Raw genomic sequence first — 18,328 nt, 5'->3', positions numbered from 1 at the left:
GCTCAATTTCCACATTATTCATTACAAGATTTAGTTGAGGTTTAGTGAATGATTTTTCCCATATACAATGCTTTTAGTTTTTAAATATTTAGGACTAACCTATTTATTGGAAGTTACACTACCAGTCAAATGTTTTAGAACACCTACTCATTCAGTAGTTTTTATTTTCTACATTGTAGAATAATAGTGAAGACATCAAAACTATGAAATAACACATATGGAATCATGTAGTAACCCCCCAAAAAAGTGTTTAACAAATCAAAATATACATTTATATGTGAGATTCTTCAAATAGCCACCCTTTACCTTGATGACAGCTTTGCACACTCTTGGCATTCTCTCAACCAGCTTCATGAGATAGTCACCTGGAATGCATTTGAATTAACAGGTGTGCCTTCTAAAAAGAAACTTTGTGAAATTTCTTTCCTTCTTAATGCATTTGAGCCAATCAGTTGTGTTGTGACAAGGTAGGGGGTATACAGAAGATTTCCCTATTTGGTAAAAGACCAAGTTTGCATTATGGCAAGAACAGCTCTGTAACGGATCTCGTCCTCCTCTCCTGTGGAGTAGCGAGAAGGATCGGAGGACCAATGCGCAGCGTGGTAAGTGTCCATAATGTTTAATCAAAACAGAACACTGGAACAAAACAATAAACGTGAATAAACTAAACAGTCCCGTGTGGCAACAAGCACTGACACAGAAGACAAACACACACCACTCCAAAGTGAAACCAGGCTACCTAAGTATGATTCTCAATCAGGGACAACGATTGACGTCTGCCTCTGATTGAGAACCATACTAGGCCAAACACAGAAATCCCAAATGATAGAAAAACGAACATAGACAACCCACCCAACTCACGCCCTGACCATACTAAAACAAAGACATAACAAAGGAACTAATGTCAGAACGTGATAAGCTCAAATAAGCAAAGAGAAACAACAGCCAGTCATTACTTTAAGACATGAAGGTCAGTCAATATGAAACATTTCAAGAACTTTGAATATTTCTTCAAGTGCAGTCGCAAAAACCATCAAGCGCTATGATGAAACTGTCTCTCATGAGGACCGCCACAGGAACTCCACAGGAGTTGCCTCTGCTGCAGAGTATAAGCCTCAGAAATTGCAGCCCAAGTAAATACTTCACAGAAATTCAAGTAAAAGACACATCTCTGTGAGTCAGGCTGTGTGAATCAGGCCATCATGGTCGAATTTCCGCAAAGATTCCACTACTGCCGTTGTGAGGTCAGAACTCTCGGATCAACCCTACCCCTCCGCCAGAGCATCCAGTATGCGCAAATAAGAAGAAGACACAAATAATAATAAGAGACTTCCTTGGGCCAAGAAACACGAGCAATGGACAGTGGAAATCTGTCCTTTGGTCTGGAGTCCAAATTTGAGATATTTGGTTCCAACAGCCGTGTCATTGTGAGACATGGTGTGGGTGAACGGATGATCTCCGCATGTGTTTTTCCCACCGTAAAGCATGGAGGAGGAGGTGTTATGGTGTGGTGGTGCTTTGCTGGTGACAATTTCAGAGATTTATTTAGATTTCAAGGCATACTTAACCAGCATGGCTACCACAGCATTTTGCAGCAGTAAGCCATCCCATCTGATTTGGGCTTAGTGGGACTATCATTTGTTTTTCAACAGGACAATGACCCAACACACCTCCAGGCTGTGTAAGTGTTATTTTACCAAGAAGGAGAGTAATGGAGTGCTGCATCAGATGACATGCCCTCCACAATCTCTCGACCTCAACCAAATTGAGATGGTTTGGGATGAGTCGGATCGCAGAGTGAAGGAAAAGCAGCCAACAAGTGCTCAGCATATGTGGGAACTCCTTCAAGACTGTTGGAAAAACATTCCAGGCGAAGCTGGTTGATAGAATGCCAAGAGTGAGAGAATGCCCTTGAATGAGTAGGTGTTCTAAAACCTTTGACCGGTAGTGCATGCTCGACCCGCTCAGATTTCCACCACAAACACAAAAAAATTGCCCAAAACAATAAAACCATCTCACCTGCTTTTACACTATGATTTGACACTGGTTTTCATCCAACCTTTCAAAACAGCATTTCTCTGTAAACTTTCCAAATGTTGACAAAACAAAATACGCTAGACCAGGTGGATCTTTTTATATGGTAAAATTAATTACACAAAAAATGTCGGGGGAAACGTTTTAATGCGCAAATATTGATTTAGGCCAATCACCATTATACCAAAGTAGTCACGTGGAGTCACATGATGACATGTGATGACATGTTGTGTGGTCCTCCCACTACAACTCATCAGGAAAGCATACAGTTTATGAGGTTAAAGATTAAATAAATTATGATGAACTTCACAGGGTCGGGAAAGTGCAAGGTGATGTGCTTTATTCTCCTTTCCAATAAATATCAATGGTCTTAATCTGCTTGGCAAATACAAATAAACTCACTATTCTGTCCATAATAATCTCATCATGTAAACTATACATCCGCAGATAGTACTGTTGGCTAGAGCGCACCTAACAATACCCGAGCGGGCACACTCGCTATATAACCCAACATTTGTTGTGAGAAAACCATCAGTATAGTTGAAACCCATTTAACTTGTCGTTTTTTATTCGGTACATTGGAATTTAAGCGCAAAAAGTTATTTTTATGTGCATTACATCATCACGCACAACCTTTTAGTAAAAAAACACACACAAAATGAGCATATTGTTTTATGCAGATTTTGGAGGATTCGCATGAAAATCTGTCACTAATTGGATGGAAACCTACCTACTGAGATAAATATTGAAAAAAGAGTTCAGTTCACATAACAGGGCTGATCTTAAAATTAAAAAATAATCACTAATAACATGAAATAAATAATAATCTTCAGAAATGACATGTAACATGTTGATGTAGAACACCATAGTTGCTCATAGCAGCACAGATTGTGACATTGCCACCTCATTGACCAGGGACTGCAACAATGCCCGTTGTCCAATCATGTATCGGCCTCTCCTTCTCCTCTTAGTTAGATTGAAGCCTGCTTCATCAACAAAGATGAACTCATGGGGTCTGTCCAAGGATTCCAAGTCAAATATTGTCTGTGTAGAAATACAATATACTGTATGTAGGATTTTGTAAGTCGTACAGAGACAGTGCTATACTGTAGAGTACAATTAGGCTTCTGATTCACATGCATTGTATGTACTGAAGAGTAATGTCATTCACATAGTATGTGTTAGTACTGTAGACAATCTGGATTACAGTAAATGTTTCTGAATGTACACTTACGTGCACATACTGAGCTCGCAGTTCTTTCACCCTTGGTGAGTTGCACTCAAAAGGTACTCTGTATACTTGTTTCATTCGCATCCTGTTACAATGGAGGACATGGTCAATTGTGGAAATGCTCACACTGTCGATTCCCTGGAAGTGTGTGTTGTCTTGTATCACTCGTTCCTGGATTTCTCTGAGTCGTAATGCATTATCTTGAAGGACCATGCCAACTATAACGGCCTCTTGCTCCCGAGTGATAGCTGTCCTTCCACCTGCACGTGGCAGCCTTGCAATTCTACAAAAAGTAGTTGTGCAGTTACAAAACATATTCATGCAGTACAATACATACAGTGATTAACTTTACACATGTCTATTGAAACAGCTGCATATAGTGTAGTACAGTAAATGTGCAATTACAAAAATACAGTAGTATCCTGTACCTGTTCTCTTCTGTGAAGGTCCTTACTATGGTGGACACAGAAAATCGGCTCAAATTGGGTTGCACTCTAAGTCCTCTAAGTCCTAATTTTGAGTGGTTGTGTTTATTTGTATTTGATTGTTGCCACTTGTGTTTGCCAGTATGGATGACATGTGGATTAAAGTGCAGAATGTGTTTTGAGAATGAGAATGTGTTTAGAGTTTTGCTGAAAAGTCTAACTGAGATCTGCAAATTGTGTTTTACCAGGTGTCATAACATGAAAAAGGAAGCAAGTCAAAATATGTAAACAGTCCCCTGTTGCTATGTGTGGTTTGTTTGTCCACTGCTCATGCTGTTTGTGCGTTGATGGAATGGAACAGGGAAACTAGAGTACACGAGATGAGAGCAGAGAACACTTTTGTCTCCTCTCCTGCCGTCTGACTCACACCCCAGGGGGAGGGAGGGAGGGAGGGAGGGAGGGAGGGAGGGAGGGAGGGAGGGAGGGAGAGAGAGAGAGAGAGAGAGAGAGAGAGAGAGAGAGAGAGAGAGAGAGAGAGAGAGAGAGAGAGAGAGAGAGAGAGAGAGAGAGAGAGAGAGAGAGAGAGAGAGAGAGAGAGAGAGAGAGAGAGAGAGAGAGAGAGAGAGAGAGAGAGAGAGAGAGAGAGAATAAGTTTGGGATTTAGCTAAAGAGAATAGACTGCCGAGTTTCAGAAGAAAGTTATTTGTTTCTGGCCATTTTGAGCCTGTAATCGAACCCACAAATGCTGATTCTCCAGATACTCAACTAGTCTAAAGAAGGCCAGTTTTATTGCTTCTTTAATCAGAACAACAGTTTTCAGCTGTGCTAACAGAATTGCAAAAGGATTTTCTAATGTCCATTAGCCCTTTGAAATGATAAACTTGGATTAGCTAACATAACATGCCATTGGAACACAGGAGTGATGGTTGCTGATAATGGGCCTCCTTTCGCCAGCTACAATAGTCATTTACAACATTAACAATGTCTACACTGTATCAATTTGATGTTATTTTAATGGACAATTTTTTTTTTTTCAAAAACAATGATATTTCTAAGTGAACCCAAACTTTTGAATGGTAGTGTACTTGATTTGAATGTGCTTGTTACATTATGCCCGAGACTATTCATTATGTAGTCTTTACATAACACCATTAATGGCTATTAACACATTTATATTAACACCTTCCATCCAACCTACCATCACGGCTCTCTTTCCCATGGACAGTATGTGCCTGATGTGGACTTGATTGTAACTCAATTGAGACAGACATAAAATGACATGAATTATGTCATCAAGTTGTTCCTCGAGCACTGAGCTCATCCTGTGGCTCTATATCAGATCCACAACTCTGTTGAAGTCAATTGGCTTTAATCAGCACAACAATCATACAATTACTCTCAGAGGATATGTAATGAAATTGTCTGTACATTCGTGTACTTCTTTTCACCATGTTAATACAGTAAATCACTTTTAGTCTTGCATTCTAAAGCGTCATTGTAGGTATGTCTACTGACAGAGATCCTTGCCAAAATATGAAACATTTATTTAAAAAATACTTACATATTCATGCAGTACAATACATACAGTGATTAACTTTACAAATGTCTATTGAAACAGCTGCATATAGTGTAGTACAGTAAATGTGCAATTACACAAATAGAGTAGTATCCTGTGAAACATTTATTTAAAAAATACTTAATAATTAAGTACCTAGCGATGTTGAAAATATAACAACATACAGTGCCTTCGGAAAGTATTCAGACCCCTTGACTTCAGTATTCAGACCCCTTCCAAATTTTGTTACGTTACAGCCTTATTCTATAATGTATTAAATAGTTTTCCCCCCTTCATCACTCTACACACAATACCCCAGAATGACACAGCAAAAACAGCTTTTTAGAAATTGTTGCTAATTTATTAAAACCAAAAACCAGAAATATTACATCTACATAAGTATTCAGACCCTTTACTCAGTACTTTGTTGAAGCACCTTTGGTAGCAATTACAGCATCGAGTCTTCTTGGGTATGATGCTACAAGCTTGGAACACCTTTATTTGGGGAGTCTCCCATTCTTCTCTGCAGATCCTCTCAAGCTCTGTCAGGTAGGATGGGAGCGTCTCTCCAGAGATGTTTGATTGGATTCAAGTCTGGTCTCTGGCTGGGCCACTCAAGGACAATCAGAGACTTGTCCCGAAGCCACTCCTGCGTTGTCTTGGCTGTGTGCTTAGGGTTGTTCAATCTTGGTTTCATCAGACCAGAGACTCTTGTTTCACATGGCCTGAGAGTCTTTAGGTGCCTTGTGGCAAACTCCAAGTGGGCTGTCATGTGCCTTTTACTGAGGAGTGGTTTCCGTCTGGCCACTCTACCATAAATACCTGATTGGTGGAGCGCTGCAGAGATGGTTGTCCTTCTGGAAGGTTCTCCCATCTCCACAGAGGAACTCTGGAGCTTTGTCAGAGTGACCATCAGGTTCTTGGTCACCTCCGTGACCAAGGCCCTTCTCACCCGATTGCTCAGTTTGGCCGGGCGGCCAGCTCTAGGAAGAGTCTTGGTGGTTACAAATATTTTCCATTTAAGAATGTGTCCAAAGAAGGACCAGATGTATATAGAATGGTGTCGTCTGCGTAGAGGTGGATCAGGGAATCACCCGCAGCAAGTGAGACATCATTGATATATACAGAGAAAAGAGTCGGCCCAAAGATTGAACCCTGTGGTACCCCCATAGAGACTGCCAGAGGTCCGGACAACATGCCCTCCGATTTGACACACTGAACTCTGTCTGCAAAGTAGTTGGTGAACCAGGCAAGGCAGTCATTAGAAAAACCAAGGCTATTGAGTCTGCCGATAAGAATACGGTGATTGACAGAGTCAAAAGCCTTGGCCAGGTCGATGAAGACGGCTGCACAGTACTGTCTTTTATCGATGGCGGTTATGATATCGTTTAGTACCTTGAGCGTGGCTGAGGTACACCCGTGACCGGCTCGGAAGCCGGATTGCACAGCGGAGAAGGTACGGTGGGATTCTAAATGGTCAGTGATCTGTTTATTAACTTGGCTTTTGAAGACTTTAGATAGGCAGGGCAGGATGGATGTTTTTTTAATTTTTTTATTTTACCTTTATTTAACTGGGCAAGTCAGTTAAGAACAAATTCTTATTTTCAATGACGGCCTAGGAACAGTGGGTTAACTGCCTGTTCAGGGGCAGAACGACAGATTTGTACCTTGTCAGCACGGGGGTTTGAACTTGCAACCTTCTGGTTACTAGTCCAATGCTCTAACCACTAGGCTACCCTGCAGCCCCATATAGGTCTGTAACAGTTTGGGTCTAGGTTTGGGTCTAGTTTGGGTCTAGGGTGTCACCCCCTTTGAAGAGGGGGATGACCGCGGCAGCGGGGGGGGGGGGGGCATGGCCAGCCGTTGAGAAATGTTTATTGAAATGTTGGATTATCATGGATTTATCAGTGGTGACCGTGTTACCTAGCCTCAGTGCAGTGGGCAGCTGGGAGGAGGTGCTCTTGTTCTCCATGGACTTTACAGTGTCCCAAAACTTTTGGGAGTTGGAGCTAAAGGATGCACATTTCTGCTTGAAAAGCTAACCTTTGCTTTCCTGACTGACTGCGTGTGTTGGTTTCTGACTTCCCTGAACCGTTGCATATCGTGGGGACTATTCGATGCTATTGCAGTCCGCCACAGGATGTTTTTGTGCTGGTCAAGGGCAGTCATGTCTGGAGTAAACCAAGGGCTATATGTGTTCTTAGTTCTGCATTTTTTGAACGGGGCATGCTTATCTAAGATGATGAGGAAATTACTTTTAAAGAATGACCAGGCATCCTCGACTGACGGGATGAGGTCAATATCCTTCCAGGATACCCGGGCCAGGTCGATTAGAAAGTCCTGCTCGCAGAAGTGTTTTAGGGAGCGTTTGACAGTGTTGAGGGGTGGTCGTTTGACCGCAGACCCATAGCGGATACAGGCAATGAGGCAGTGATCACTGAGATTCTGATTGAAAACAGCGGAGGTGTATTTGGAGGGCAAGTTGGTCAGGATAATGTCTATGAGGGTGCCCATGTTTACGGATTTAGGGTTGTATCTGGTGGCTTCCTTGATTCGATTTGATATATACAGAGAAAATAGTCATTATTAAGAGTGTTCATTATTGAGTGTAAACCATGTATGTGTGTCTGTAACATTCCCCCCACTTGATTGTCCACAGATCGGGTGTGAGTCTTGCAGTGAGGGAGAACAGTGGCAGCTTCATCAGTGCTCTGAGTATGTGGCTCTACAGTGTAAGTGGTCTGTCTTTGTGTGTACCTTGAGCACATGGCTGCCAGAAGTACACAGTGCACTTCTACAGGATATGAAGCAATTGTGTTGTGCTTATAATAGACTAGTGTTTTGCTGTGAAACAGGACACTGACTACACTCAGAAACTCATTGTTCCAGAGAATGGAATAAATCTGAAGACCCGAATCTTTGTGGGGGTGAAAGCCACCAATCAAACAGAGAGGTAGGACTACAATACGCAGATAAAATCTACCTCAATAAAAGCCTTTTGTAAAGTACCATACTGCAAAATGTACAATGTATCACAAAAAAAAAATATCTTGCATTCTAGAATCAGTCCCTCTCTTCCTCTCCAAAGGTTCCACATTCTGCTTGACCGATGCTACACAGCAACAAGTCCCATTCCCAACAACAGCACCTACTATGACCTCTTTGTTGGGTGAGTCAATATTATTCACCCAGTTTAATTTTTATAGATTTATGATAACTCTGCAACTGAAACTGAAGCCTTTTTTTGTTTCCGGTCACGCCTAAATCGTGTATGAGTACAGTATGTGTATGACTCATATCTCTTGTCTCATTGAAGGTGTACATACACATGATGGACAAACCAGGGTCGAGTTGAATGGAGCGTCTCAGCATGCACACCTTCCGTTTCATTGAACACAAGAACATGACCGTCACCACATTCTACCTGCACTGTCACCCGACTCTGTGAGGTGTCCTCCTGTTCGTCCTTACTGCCTGTAAGTATCAACATTTCAAAAATAACACACAGGTCACTGCCTTCACTCAGAGAAACAAAACTAAACATTTTGCGACAGTACATTGTGGCGGTCACGATCACGTTCACCATGTTGCTTTTGACTCTCTAGACATCTGGGATGCCTACAACAACGTTCTAATGTTCTGGCTTAAAACCTGTTGCCTAGAGTCTGGGTTTCACAGCCCTTGATTATCACAGTCATCAAAGCCTATGGCTTTCATTAAAATAAAAAAAATGGTGCCCATTGGCTACAGTGTTGATATTATCCCTCCTGTCCTTCCAACAGTCTCCTCCCAGTCCCAGAGAAGCCCAATGGGCCATATGGCCGTCACAACTTCGGTGCTGGCTGTGATCTGTCTCTCCGTGGCCCTGTTCATTGGTCTCCTGAGAGGGGGTAAGGTTATCCATCGTCCAATTAAATATGGTCTAGGACTAGGGACACCGTCTCTCCTGACATGGCTGAAGACTGGGACCAGTCTCCTAGCTAACAGTCAGTGGGGTATTTTACATTCCCAGAACACGTAGACAGCTGTTGTGAATGCATGATACAGTGGCAGGTTATGGGTAAAATTAGTAAAGGATGCTAGTTCTGAATTCATGAGTAAAGGATGGGTAGTTCTCAATCCATGAGTCAAGGATGATTAGTTCTCAGTTCATAAGTAAAGTATGGTTAGTTATAAATTCATAAGTAAAGGATGGTTAGTTCTCAATCCATGAGTAAAGAATGGTTAGTTCTCAATCCATAAGTCAAAGGATGGTTATTTCTTAGTTCATAAGTAAAGCATGGTTAGTTCTTGGTAACATGAGTAAATAATGGTTAGTTACCAGTTCATGAGTAAATGATGGTTAGTTCTTGGTAACATGAGTAAAGGATGGTTAGTTCTCAGTTCATGGGTAAAGGATAGTTAGTTCTTGTTAACATAAGTAAAAAATGGTTAGTTACCAGTTCATGAGTAAAGGATGGTTAGTTTTCAGTTTATGAGTAAAGAATGGTTAGTTCTCAGTTCATGAGTAAAGGATGGTTAGTTCTCAGTTCATGAGTAAAGGATGGTTAGTTCTCAGTTCATGAGTAAAGGATGGTTAGTTCTCTGTTCATGAGTAAAGGATGGTTAGTTCTCAGTTCATGAGTAAATGATGGTTAGTTCTCAGTTCATGAGTAAAGGATGGTTACAATGTTATACATGTTAGGTGAGAAATAATTAAGCAACATTTCATGCATAATGTTACAGAAATATAGCATTTTATAATTGAAGTAGCACAGGGCACTAGAGGTAAACTTCTACACACATAAATGTATAGTTCCTATATGGCATGTACAGATTTTTGTAAGAATCATTTGTATGGTAGCTGACTGCCAGTCAGAGTAAATGTTTGATAGCTAAAGGCCAGAGCAAATGTTGTATGCACTTGCTTGACAGATTCATATTTAAGAAATTTCACCTGGCACCTATCTTTTGGTTTCTGTATATTCAGTAGCCTAAATACAATATTAGTTCAGTCAAAGTAAAAGTCTAAAGAAAACCTAAACCAGCAGCATAACAAAGTACAGTTTTAGTAACAGATTTAAGTACTAGTAGTCTAACTTCTCACATCCATCAGTAGACTAAAACACTCTTTTGGCGTGATGTGTGTGTACAGAACTGCTTGGGTTCTCTTTGGGTGTGTGTACTGAATGCCTAGTTGACTGGCAGGGCTTTTTTTGGCTGCACTCCTCCTGGCTATGGTCTGCCAAGAAATGGATTAAGACGATAAAGAGATAAATTACTCTTCAAACCCACAAGAGAAAAAGGAGCTGATGGACTTTTAATTTTTTTTATAAAAAATTAGAGTTAATATATTATCCCATAGGTGACAGAAATGTAAAGCAATTAAAAATTTTGCGGGGGGTGGCACCCACTGATGTATGAAGATTGTACTGTGTTGTACTGTACAGTATTGCACTGTGGGAAACTTCTAGATAAGGACATGCACATAGCTCTGCGTCTCTGCCACTAACAGTTTCATACTTATATTTACCCCTATGACTCATGGTCTAAATCCCAAATGGCACCCTATGCCATTGATAGTGCACTAATTTTGACCAAGGCCCTGGTCAATAGTAATGCACTATATAGGGAATAGGATGCCATTTGGGACGCTGATTGATGGGACATTGACTCTCATCTGCCCTGGATCAGATGCACCTGTTCCCTTTACACTCTCAGGGAGGGCTGGGAGCCAGACATGAGGTTGAGGTCTTTTGAGACGGTGAAGACGGACCGTCAGCTGCAGTGACACGCTGGCCCAGCTCTGTACCTCCCTCTGCTTCTCCAGCACCATGGAGTTCATGAGCAACCAGCCCTGTCTCAATGACCACTTCTGTCATCACCTGGGAACCCTCACAAAGCCCACTAGTGTGAGGATGTAGAGATTACAATTAACATACATAATATATACCGTATATATACAGTATATATATATATATATATATATATATATACATAGAAGATAGCCCTATTTGGTAAAAGACCAAGTCCATATTATGGCAAGAACAGCTCAAATAAGCAAAGAGAAATGATAGCCTATCATTACTTTATGACATGAAGGTCAGTCAAGAACTTGCAGTTGCAAAATCATCAAGCGCAATGATGAAACTGGCTCTCATGAGGACCGCCACAGGAAAGGAAGACCCAGAGTTACCTCTGCTGCAGAGGATAAGTTCATTAGAGGTAACTGCATCTCAGATTGCAGCCCAAATAAATGCATCACAGAGTTCAAGTAACAGATTAACTTTTTAGAAGGCACACCTTTTAATTGGAATGCATTCCAGGTGACTACCTCATGAAGGTGCTTGAGAGAATGCCAAGAGTGTGCAAAGCTGCCATCAAGGCAAAGGGTGGCTATTTGAAGAATCTCAAATATAAATATATATTTTGATTTGTTTAACACTTTTTTGTTTACTACATGATTCCAAATATGTTATTTCATAGTTTTGATGTCTTCACTATTAATCTACTTTGTAGAAAATTGTAAAAATAAAGAAACTATGGAATGAGTAGGTGTTCTAAAACCTTTGACCGGTCTCTATATATATATATATATTTATTATGTATTAGGCTACACTCTCACTCTGTGGTTGGTTGTGTGTTACAGGAAGAGAACCATAATTCTATGAGAGGTCCTCAGATACAGTAGGACATACATTCAATTACCCTCAATGAAAATTATACAGGTAATGAAACAAGACATTTGGCCAAATGTGTGTGTGTGTGTGTATATGTATTGTCTACCAAAAAGATCCCATTCCAGAATGTTACCAACAGTTTGAAAATAATGAAAATCAGTCACAGGTTCCCATACCAGCAATTTCCTGACCATGCATGGTAAAATAATAGTCCTGCTGTTTGTGTGTTGGTCCACCTGGTGGGGCTGCTGATGCAGTGTGCTTAGTGCTTTATGGCCAAAGTGATCTGGCACACCATGTACAAAGTCACATGTAGTGAGGGCCATTACTCAGGCAGTTATGTTTGAAGAGATGGGTACAGAGTAGACTGTACACCACCCCCACACACAGACAGACCATGGAGCTACTAAAACATTTCACATCTTCTGGACTAACTATCAATGATCAAAACACTGAATACTCATCATTGCACATTCTTTAATTGTGGTTAATAATGTTAGGATGTACATTCGTCATGGAAAATTCTGTCATAACAAATATAAATAATGGAGTGAGTAAACTTGTTGTAATTGAGGATTAAACACCAAAAATAAGTGTGTTTCGGCTGATGATAATAATCATAATATTTGGCTTGTATGATTATCATTAATATAACATAAATGTATTGAAGAGACATATGATCATCAACTTGTTCAGTAGATTTTTACAAGTGCTTCTTCATTCCTATATATTCCAATATAAAATGTATTTGATTAATCTAGATTACACATCACAGTATATAATATAAAAAGCAACAATGTTATTTGAACTGTGGCAGGTTGAAGATTTTCTCTCAGAGTCATTCTCATTTCAGCACAGTCTTTGCTGTGGTCAGCATTCTCAGTGGCAGCACATCCTCCACCCATTCGTTTGGAGAGGTCATCATTCGTTCCCATAGAGCAACCTCGTCAGCATTCGAGTCCATCCAATTCACCACTGCCCCATAACTTCTGCCTGTATGAAGAGATGGAGAGAATTTAGGCTTAGCCATTGTAATCAATTGAATAAAATGAACGTGTTTCTATGGAGAAATCTAGAAAATGTCATAGAAAAGTCCATTAGTACCTGTGCCAGGCCCCAGTCTTAGACCCCCCAGGAAGTTACTAGCCAACTTGTCACGGTCCCACACGGTTAGCTCCACGCAAGCGTCTTTCAGGTCTTCCTGTCTGAAGCCGTCGTACACCATGGTGTGGTTAAACACCGGCTCCACCGTCCTCCTCAGCACCCGTGTCTTCTGACGACTCTTTCTGCTCGTATCTGGGAGCACGAAGCTACGGAGGAGGTAGTCTTACAATATTATTACATATTCAACCTACAACTATCCTGAGCAAAGCAAATTTGAAAGGCTGGAAATCAAGGCTAAGAAGGGAATATGTCTTTATGATAGGCCTCCACATCTTCTGTTCTCCCCAGAAACTGTAGTTCTCCTTGATCATATTTAGCCATTCATACATTTCAAATGTTGATATTATTTATGGCATGTGTCGTACGTACCACTTGACATATGGGTCGATGGTGGCCCCTCTGATGAGGGGAAGGTTCTTGCAGTCTTTCACCCAAATGTGAACCTCACCTTTGTTAGAGGGGGGGTCCTTGCCTAGGCCTAGGGATCAGAATCAAGCATGATTCAGTGAACGTGTACACTAGCTTTCTATTGCATAAAAGTCCTATTTTAGGTAACTAGTTAACGAAAGCAACACATTTTCTTGATAAAATATACATTTTCTATATAATAAATTGCTTATAGAGACTGGTGACAGTTAAGACATGTGAGGCATACAGACTCTTACTGTGGGAGACCTGAGGCAGGAAGCGTATGGCCAGTTTCATCTCCCCTCTGTCATCTGAGGGCTGCAGACTGGACGTGGGCTGAGGAGACCAGGGGAAGAAAGTCAGCACAGAGAGTACCCCAATTTACGATATAGAACCACCACCTCACTGGACACTCTCCAAACCATACTAACACCTCCACAACCTACTGTGTATAGCAGCATACACATGTCATGTCAAACAATACTAACACGCACAGCCATTGAAATAAATAACAAAAGCAGAGATATGGATTTCAGTTTTGTATTATTGTTTTAGTACAGTGCTGAATGACTCCAGTACACAGACAAAGCAGGTGTGTTGTTGTCTTACCCTGGATTTCAGAGCTAAGTAGTTCATCTGGGTGTGGTTAAAGTCCCATTTGGACAGGTCCACATCCACTTCGCCCAGAAAACTGTTCCTGCCAAAGGTGTCATGGTGCCAGACGGAGAGAATGAGGGTCTGAGTTCGGAGGTACTCCATACGAAGCCGATACTGATGAAGGAACAGGAGAGAGAGGTTTTGCTAAAAGCACTTTATGTCAGACCTTATGTATGTGTAGATACATTACTCTATTTAATGTAAATCATATAGAGTTTTTAGAAAATCTCTTACTCTGAGGAGCTCGTTGAAAATGGGGTTGACAGTCTTCTTCTTCACAGACGTTTTCCTCTTCCCTAGATTGGCTTTGTCAGGCACCAGGTAACTTTTAACATACCTACGACAAGAAACACAAGAATCATACACACAAAGTACCATGTATTTCAGCAGTGTCCAATCAAATATCGAGTAGTAAATAAGAAAGCAAGGCTATATATTCCCAACATTTAGGGACCATAAGGAATCCAATCAGGGGCCTAGTGTAATAGTGTACTCACGGGTCAGAGCGGCCCCTCTTGGGGTCGACGGCCGCCAGATCTTGGCACTGAGCCACAAAGATGTGGAACTCCCTGAGCTTCTGGACGTAGTTGATGGAAAACTGGATGCTCCCCTGCACCTCCACACCTCCATAGTCGCCACTGTACATTGTCATCACACTGCCACTCAGCTAACACACACACAGAGGTAAAAACGTTTAAACAGTTCACATAAAACCATAGCCATGCAGGCAGTTCTCATTAAAGTCAGGATGTGAAAAACTATCAAATTTGTGGTTAACGGGACAATTAAGAGATTTAATAAGACTGTTAATATTGTATAATCATGATAGTTGCCAATAGAAAATGGTTAGGCAGAAAATGTGCATGCTTTGAATGTGAACAGTGGTTGTGTCTTAGCAGGGCATGCGTGAAGTGAACATACAGAGGACACAGATGCCATGCCAGAGGAGCTGCTGAGTTTAGTCATAGATCTGCCCGTGTTCTGCCTGCCACCATGGTAACTGTCCTCAGAGGCGGAGTCAGTGTCTCTGCCATCGCTCTAGAACACAGACAGCAGAGCTAGAATGCCCAGTGCACATACAGACATACAGTGTTCTTTGACTTAAAGCGCTCACATGGAATAAAGCTGCAGTGACTTTACCTCATGTTGTAGGAACGAGGGAACAGACTTGCTCATCTTCTTCAAATGCTCAGTGTCAGAGTAGAGGGATGAGGAGGCAGAGGGGAGTGTAGATGCTGAGGGAGGACATAAAGAGAGGTATGAGAGGTTAATTGTTCGGCTTGGTACTAAAACCATCAGAAACTTTTACAGATGCACAGCCTGGAAGGCAACTGCACCGCCCACAACCGCAGGACTCTCCAGAGGGTGGTGCGGTCTGCCCAACGCATCACCGGAGGCCAGGCCAAAAAGATCATCAAGGACAACAACCACCTGAGCCACTGCCTGTTCACCCCGCTATCATCCAGGAGGCGAGGTCAGTACAGGTGCTGGGACCGAGAGACTGAAAAACAGCTTCTATCTCAAGGTCATCATACTGTTAAATAGCCATCACTAGGCAGCTTCCACCCGGTTATGTAACCCTGCAGCTTAGAGGCTGCTGCCCTATATACAGTTGAAGTTAGAAGTTTACATACACTTAAGTTGGAGTCGTTAAATCTCGTTTTTCAACCACTCTACAAATTTCCTGTTAACAAACTATAGTTTTGGTAAGTCGGTTAGGACATCTACTTTGTGCATGAACCAAGTCATTTTTACAACAATTGTTTATAGACAGATTATTTCACTTATAATTCACTGTATCACAATTCCAGTGGGTCTGAAGTTTACATACACTAAGTTGACTGTGCCTTTAAACAGCTTGGAAAATTCCAGAAAATTATGTCATGGCTTTAGAAGCTTCTGATAGGCTAATTGACATAATTTGAGTCAATTGGAGGTGTATAGGTGGATGTATTTCAAGACCTACCTTCAAACTCAGTGCCTCTTTGCTTGACATCATAGGAAAATCAAAAGAAATCAGCCAAGACCTCAGAAAAACAATTGTAGACCTCCACAAGTCTGGTTCCAAACGCCTGAAGGTACCACGTTCATCTGTACAAACAATAGTACTCAAGTATAAACACCATGGGACCACGCAGCCGTCTTACCGCTCAGGAAGGAGACGCGTTCTGTCTCCTAGAGATGAACGTACTTTGGTGCGAAAAGTGCAAATCAATCCCAGAACAACAGCAAAGGACCTTGTGAACATTCTGGAGGAAACAGGTACAAAAGTATCTATATCCACAGTAAAACAAGTCCTGAAAGGCCGCTCAGCAAAGAAGAAGCCACTGCTCCAAAACCACCATAAAAAAGTCAGACTATGGTTTGCAACTGCACATGGGGACAAAGATCATACTTTTTGGAGAAACGTCCTCTGGTCTGATGAAACAAAAATAGAACTATTTGGCCACAATGACCATCGTTATGTTTGGAGGAAAAAGGGGAGGCTTGCAAGCCGAAGAACACCATCCCAACCTTGAAGCACAGGGATGGCAGCATCATGTTGTGGGGGTGATTTGCTGCAGGAGGGACTGGTGCACTTCACATAATAGGTGGCATCATGAGGATGGAAAATTATGTGGACATATTGAAGCAACATCTCAAGACATCAGTCGGGAAGTTAAAGCTTGGTCGCAAATGGGTCTTCCAAATGGACAATGACCCCAAGCATACTTCCAAAGTTGTGGAAAAATGGCTTACAACAAAGTCAAGGTATTGGAGTGGCCATCACAATGCCCTGACCTTATCCTAAAGAAAATATGTGGGCAGAGCTGAAAAAGCATGTGCGAGCAAGGAGGCCTACAAACCTGACTCAGTTACACCAGCTCTATCAGGAGGAATGGGCCAAAATTCACCCAACTTATTGTGGGAAGCCTGTGGAAGGTTACCCAAAACGTTTGACCCAAGTTAAACAATTTAAAGGCAATGCTACCAAATACTAATTGAGTGTATGTAAACTACTGACCCACTGGGAATGTGATGAAAGAAATAAAAGCTGAAATACATCACTCTCTACTATTATTCTGACATTTCACATTCTTAAAATAACGTGGTGATCCTAACTGACCTAAGACTTTTTACGAGGCTTAAATCACAGGATTTGTGAAAAACTGAGTTTAAATGTATTTGGCTAAGGTGTATGTAAACTTCCGACTTCAACTGTACATATAATTGAAATCACTGGCCACTTTAATAATGGAACACTAGTCACTTTAATAATGTTTACATATTTTTGCTTTACTCATCTCATGTGTATATATTGTATTATATTCTACTGTATTTTAGTCTATGCCACTCCGACATCGCTCATCCTAATATTTATATATCCTGAATTCCATTATTTTACTTTTAGGTTTCAAATCAAAATCGAATCAAATCAAATCAAATTGTATTTGTCACATACACATGGTTAGCAGATGTTAATGTGAGTGTAGCCAAATGCTTGTGCTTCTAGTTCCGACAATGCAGTAATAACCAACAAGTAATCTAACTAACAATTCCAAAACTACTGTCTTATACACAGTGTAAGGGGATAAAGAATATGTACATAAGGATATATGAATGAGTGATGGTACAGAGCAGCATAGGCAAGATACAGTAGATGGTATCGAGTACAGTATATACATATGAGATGAGTATGTAAACAAAGTGGCATAGTTAAAGTGGCTAGTGATACATGTATTACATAAGGATGCAGTCGATGGTTTGTGTGTATTGTTGTGAAGTGTTAGATATTACTGCACTGTTGGAGCTAGAAATACAAGCATTTCACTACACCCGCAGTAACATCTGCTAAACATGTGTATGTGACCAATACAATTTGATTTGATTAACCTTATCATAGATCACTTACTGTAGCTATTGAATTACCCAACAATGCTAGCATTCTACAACATCTAATAAAAAGCCTGTATTCTACATTATATTTGGTATAAACTGTCTAACCCAATATCGAACCAAAGGCAAATAACATTTCTAAGAAAGGTACAAAACAAATCTTAACCATCACTGCTTCGCCTGATGTCATCAAGAGGAGCCAGCCTTCTATCTTGTCCTGTAGGGAATGGTGGAAAACAAAGACAACATTACTTTTTCACCCCAACCTGCATTAATACTGGTACCTGACCCATCCTGACAGCACCCTTATAATGCTTGT

At 41.1% G+C, this 18,328-nt stretch overlaps 2 protein-coding genes across 8 annotated transcripts in view; one reads left to right on the top strand and one right to left on the bottom strand.

Annotated features, from left to right (window-relative positions):
• Positions 1-18,328, top strand: part of LOC109909163 (zona pellucida-like domain-containing protein 1) — a 26,387-nt gene that overhangs the window by 1,798 nt on the left and 6,261 nt on the right. The window contains exons 2-9 of one of the 6 annotated variants that reach the window (XR_002257732.2): positions 7,905-7,977; positions 8,101-8,198; positions 8,334-8,414; positions 8,562-8,721; positions 9,028-9,135; positions 10,946-11,136; positions 11,874-11,952; positions 15,445-15,607. Coding sequence is in view for 1 of the 6 variants with exons in the window: in XM_031795682.1 (XP_031651542.1) it covers positions 7,905-7,977; positions 8,101-8,198; positions 8,334-8,414; positions 8,562-8,577 (268 nt within the window). In the remaining 5 variants the exon portion in view is untranslated. Of the gene's footprint in view, positions 1-7,904; positions 7,978-8,100; positions 8,199-8,333; positions 8,415-8,561; positions 8,722-9,027; positions 9,136-10,945; positions 11,198-11,873; positions 15,608-18,328 lie in introns of those variants that run through there. The other 5 variants (XR_002257731.2, XR_004203956.1, XR_004203955.1 and 2 more) reach the window with 5 other exon arrangements.
• Positions 12,362-18,328, bottom strand: part of LOC109909160 (uncharacterized) — a 25,402-nt gene continuing 19,435 nt past the window's right edge. Inside the window, exons 10-19 of one of the 2 annotated variants that reach the window (XM_020508125.2) lie at positions 18,176-18,226; positions 15,274-15,368; positions 15,055-15,171; positions 14,631-14,800; positions 14,368-14,470; positions 14,086-14,247; positions 13,734-13,812; positions 13,438-13,546; positions 13,009-13,214; positions 12,362-12,897 (exon numbers count right to left, since the gene is read on the bottom strand). In XM_020508125.2, the coding sequence (XP_020363714.2) occupies positions 12,749-12,897; positions 13,009-13,214; positions 13,438-13,546; positions 13,734-13,812; positions 14,086-14,247; positions 14,368-14,470; positions 14,631-14,800; positions 15,055-15,171; positions 15,274-15,368; positions 18,176-18,226 (1,241 nt within the window). In that variant the 3' untranslated portion in view covers positions 12,362-12,748. The remainder of the gene's footprint in view (positions 12,898-13,008; positions 13,215-13,437; positions 13,547-13,733; positions 13,813-14,085; positions 14,248-14,367; positions 14,471-14,630; positions 14,801-15,054; positions 15,172-15,273; positions 15,369-18,175; positions 18,227-18,328) is intronic. The other variant, XM_020508126.2, reaches the window with a different exon arrangement.

Source organism: Oncorhynchus kisutch, linkage group LG18, assembly GCF_002021735.2.
Source record: "Oncorhynchus kisutch isolate 150728-3 linkage group LG18, Okis_V2, whole genome shotgun sequence".
Taxonomy (NCBI): Eukaryota; Metazoa; Chordata; class Actinopteri; order Salmoniformes; family Salmonidae; genus Oncorhynchus; species Oncorhynchus kisutch.
The sequence above is the reverse complement of the archived record's forward strand: the minus strand, read 5'-3'. Positions and strand labels throughout refer to the sequence as shown.